Here is a 2,319-nt window from a genome sequence, read left to right as displayed (position 1 = left end):
AAAACAAAAAAAAAAAAAAAAAAAAAAAAAAAAAAGCCCAGAGAAATTTCTGCAGATAAACCAGTGAAGAGAACGCGCGTTATACATTATTATCAACATAATCACACCATTAAGAGGAAGGAGGAAAAAAAGGAAGCAGAACGGAAAACAAAGGGCTCAAATCCCTAGACACTGCAATACACTGACATTTGGGACTAAAATAAATTTGAAAAGGAAACCTTCCAGGAAAGAGAGGAACAAATGGAATCTGAGGCAGCTCAGGTGCTCAGGGGCGTGGAAAGGGTGCTCCTGGCTGGCAGACAAGCCCACGGCAGCGTAGGTGGCCCCGACTGCTGGCAGGGATGCCAGGACGGAAATGGACCCTGGACCTGGGGGTCAACCCGCTAGTCTACAAAGGTGACAGAGACAAAACCCCACGCTTAAAATTAGGGGAAAAAAAATCTCAGGGCGACTATGGCACCTTGAAAATCTTAGAACCTAAGGAACCCCCCACTAGCCTGACATTGGTGGCCAAAAGCCTTTGCCTAAGAACCATTTGTTCCTCTCTCCTTAGAAAGAGAAGAATGAGGAATGAAAAAGGGAAAGGAATCTAATTGCAGCAGAAGACCGGGGAGAGCATCTCCTTGGACGGAGTCTGAAGAAAGGAAAAGATAAGGAAGTAACAAAGGAAAAAGAAAAAATTAATAAAAAATTTCACAATATGGAGCCAGCGTGTTCCGATTCCGTCCATAAAAATAACTCAGGCTGCTTTGCCGAACCATCCTGTCCACCAGGGGCGCTGCTGAGGCTGTCTGCCTGGAAGGGTCACCAATGGGCGCGGAAAGTCCTCACTCTCATGGCTCGGGCCATCGCCGCCGCGGGGAGGGATCCTGGCGGCCCGGTTTGGGGAGAGGCAAAGGGATTTGGGTGAGGAGAGAAAGAAGACAAAGAAGACACTCGATGCTACGGGGCGCCAGGAGAGCCCAAGCTGGCGCCCCTACTACCACCTGCCCGTTCCTAAGCGAGGCCTCAGTCGCTTGGCCCAGCCCGGTGCGTGCACACACACACATGCGTGCACACAATCACATGCGTGCGTCCCAATGTCTGGCTCCATATGGTGAGGTTCGGCGTGTGTTTAAACGAGACCAATTCTCTCTATATATAATATATATTTTCTTAAAAAACCGAGTCTAGTTCTGTGGTGGAGGCGGTGGGGGAGCTGGAGGCATCCCGAAGGGTGGCATGCCCGCCACCCCCATGCCCATCATGGTGACAAAGTTAGAAGGGTCCATGGGAGGCGGAGGAGGAGGGGGCGGGGCATACATCATGCCGGCGGAACCAGGCGGCGGAGGCGGCGGAGGGGGAGGGGCCCCGGGCGGCAGAGGCGGCTGGACCCCTGGGGGCAGGGGCACCATAGTGGGGTTGCCTTGCATCTGAGGGGCTCCTGGAGAAGCTGCGGCAGCCGCCTGCTGCTGTTGCCATGGCGGGATGGACCCTGTGCCAGCGCTCGTGGTGGTAGTCGTCGTATCTGGGGTGGTAAAGAAGCCCAAGGTCACACGCGCGGGGGCACACCGCGGCTCTCTGCGGCTGCTTGCCTTGGGATGGGGGGGCGAGGGACGCCTGCTCCTGGCTTGGCATGGGGTACGGTGGTGGGGGGCGGGCGGGCAGGGCTGTCCTAGCGATGGGGGTGGAGGGGTGGGCAGGACTACCCTGGGGTCAGCCTCAAGGTCTCTAGGCTTAACAGAGTAAGCCCTTTGTCACCAATGCCCCTGGAAGGGCTGAGGGGAAGGTACCAGACACAAGAACCGGCTCTGACATCCCTCCGCCCATCCGCCGCCACCACCGAACGGCACATTCAACCTCAAGGCCACAGCTACTCTCCCCGCTGCCCCCATCCCATCCCCGCAGTCTCTCAGGCCCCAATCACATCCCTCTCCAGAGCAGGCATGCACCACCCCAACCCGGGCCTAACGCGTAGGCTTCCCCAGACACAACCACACCAAACATCAGCTCTCCTCCCCGAGGCCCCCGGGGGCCACAAGGCCCTTGTTTACCCTGCAGCGGAGACCAGAGTCTCACCCCAAGGTGTCTTGCCTGCCTGTCTGCCAGGGTCTCTCATTCCTCTCAGCCCCCTCCCCCGCAATCCCACCCACCCCCACAAGCCCAAAATATTCCACTCACTTTGCTGCCATGGCAAAGGGGTACTGGAAGCCATACTGCTGCTGGGCGGAGGGGGTGGTGGAGGCTGCTGCTGCTGCTGCTGCCATGGGGGAAGAGGACCAGAGGGAGGGGGTGGAGGCTGCCCACTGGGAGGCGGCGGCGGCGGCGGCATCCTGCCCA

General features: G+C 57.6%; 1 protein-coding gene across 14 annotated transcripts in view; it reads right to left on the bottom strand.

Annotated features, from left to right (window-relative positions):
* Window positions 1-64: 64 nt before the first annotated feature.
* The window catches only part of SF1 (splicing factor 1), an 11,844-nt gene continuing 9,589 nt past the window's right edge, over window positions 65-2,319 (bottom strand). For 5 of the 14 annotated variants that reach the window (XM_024748759.1, XM_024748752.1, XM_024748749.1 and 2 more), the window contains 2 exons: window positions 2,161-2,312; window positions 727-1,507 (listed from right to left, as the gene is read on the bottom strand). In XM_024748759.1, coding sequence (XP_024604527.1) covers window positions 1,170-1,507; window positions 2,161-2,312 — 490 coding nt within the window. In that variant the 3' untranslated portion in view covers window positions 727-1,169. Of the gene's footprint in view, window positions 1,508-2,160; window positions 2,313-2,319 lie in introns of all 14 variants that reach the window. The other 9 variants (XM_024748756.1, XM_024748760.1, XM_024748762.1 and 6 more) reach the window with 6 other exon arrangements.

This window comes from Neophocaena asiaeorientalis, unplaced genomic scaffold (genome assembly GCF_003031525.2).
Source record: "Neophocaena asiaeorientalis asiaeorientalis breed wild unplaced genomic scaffold, Neophocaena_asiaeorientalis_V1.1 scaffold43, whole genome shotgun sequence".
NCBI lineage: Eukaryota > Metazoa > Chordata > Mammalia > Artiodactyla > Phocoenidae > Neophocaena > Neophocaena asiaeorientalis.
Note: the sequence above shows the minus strand (reverse complement) of the source record. Positions and strands in the feature narration are given on the sequence as shown.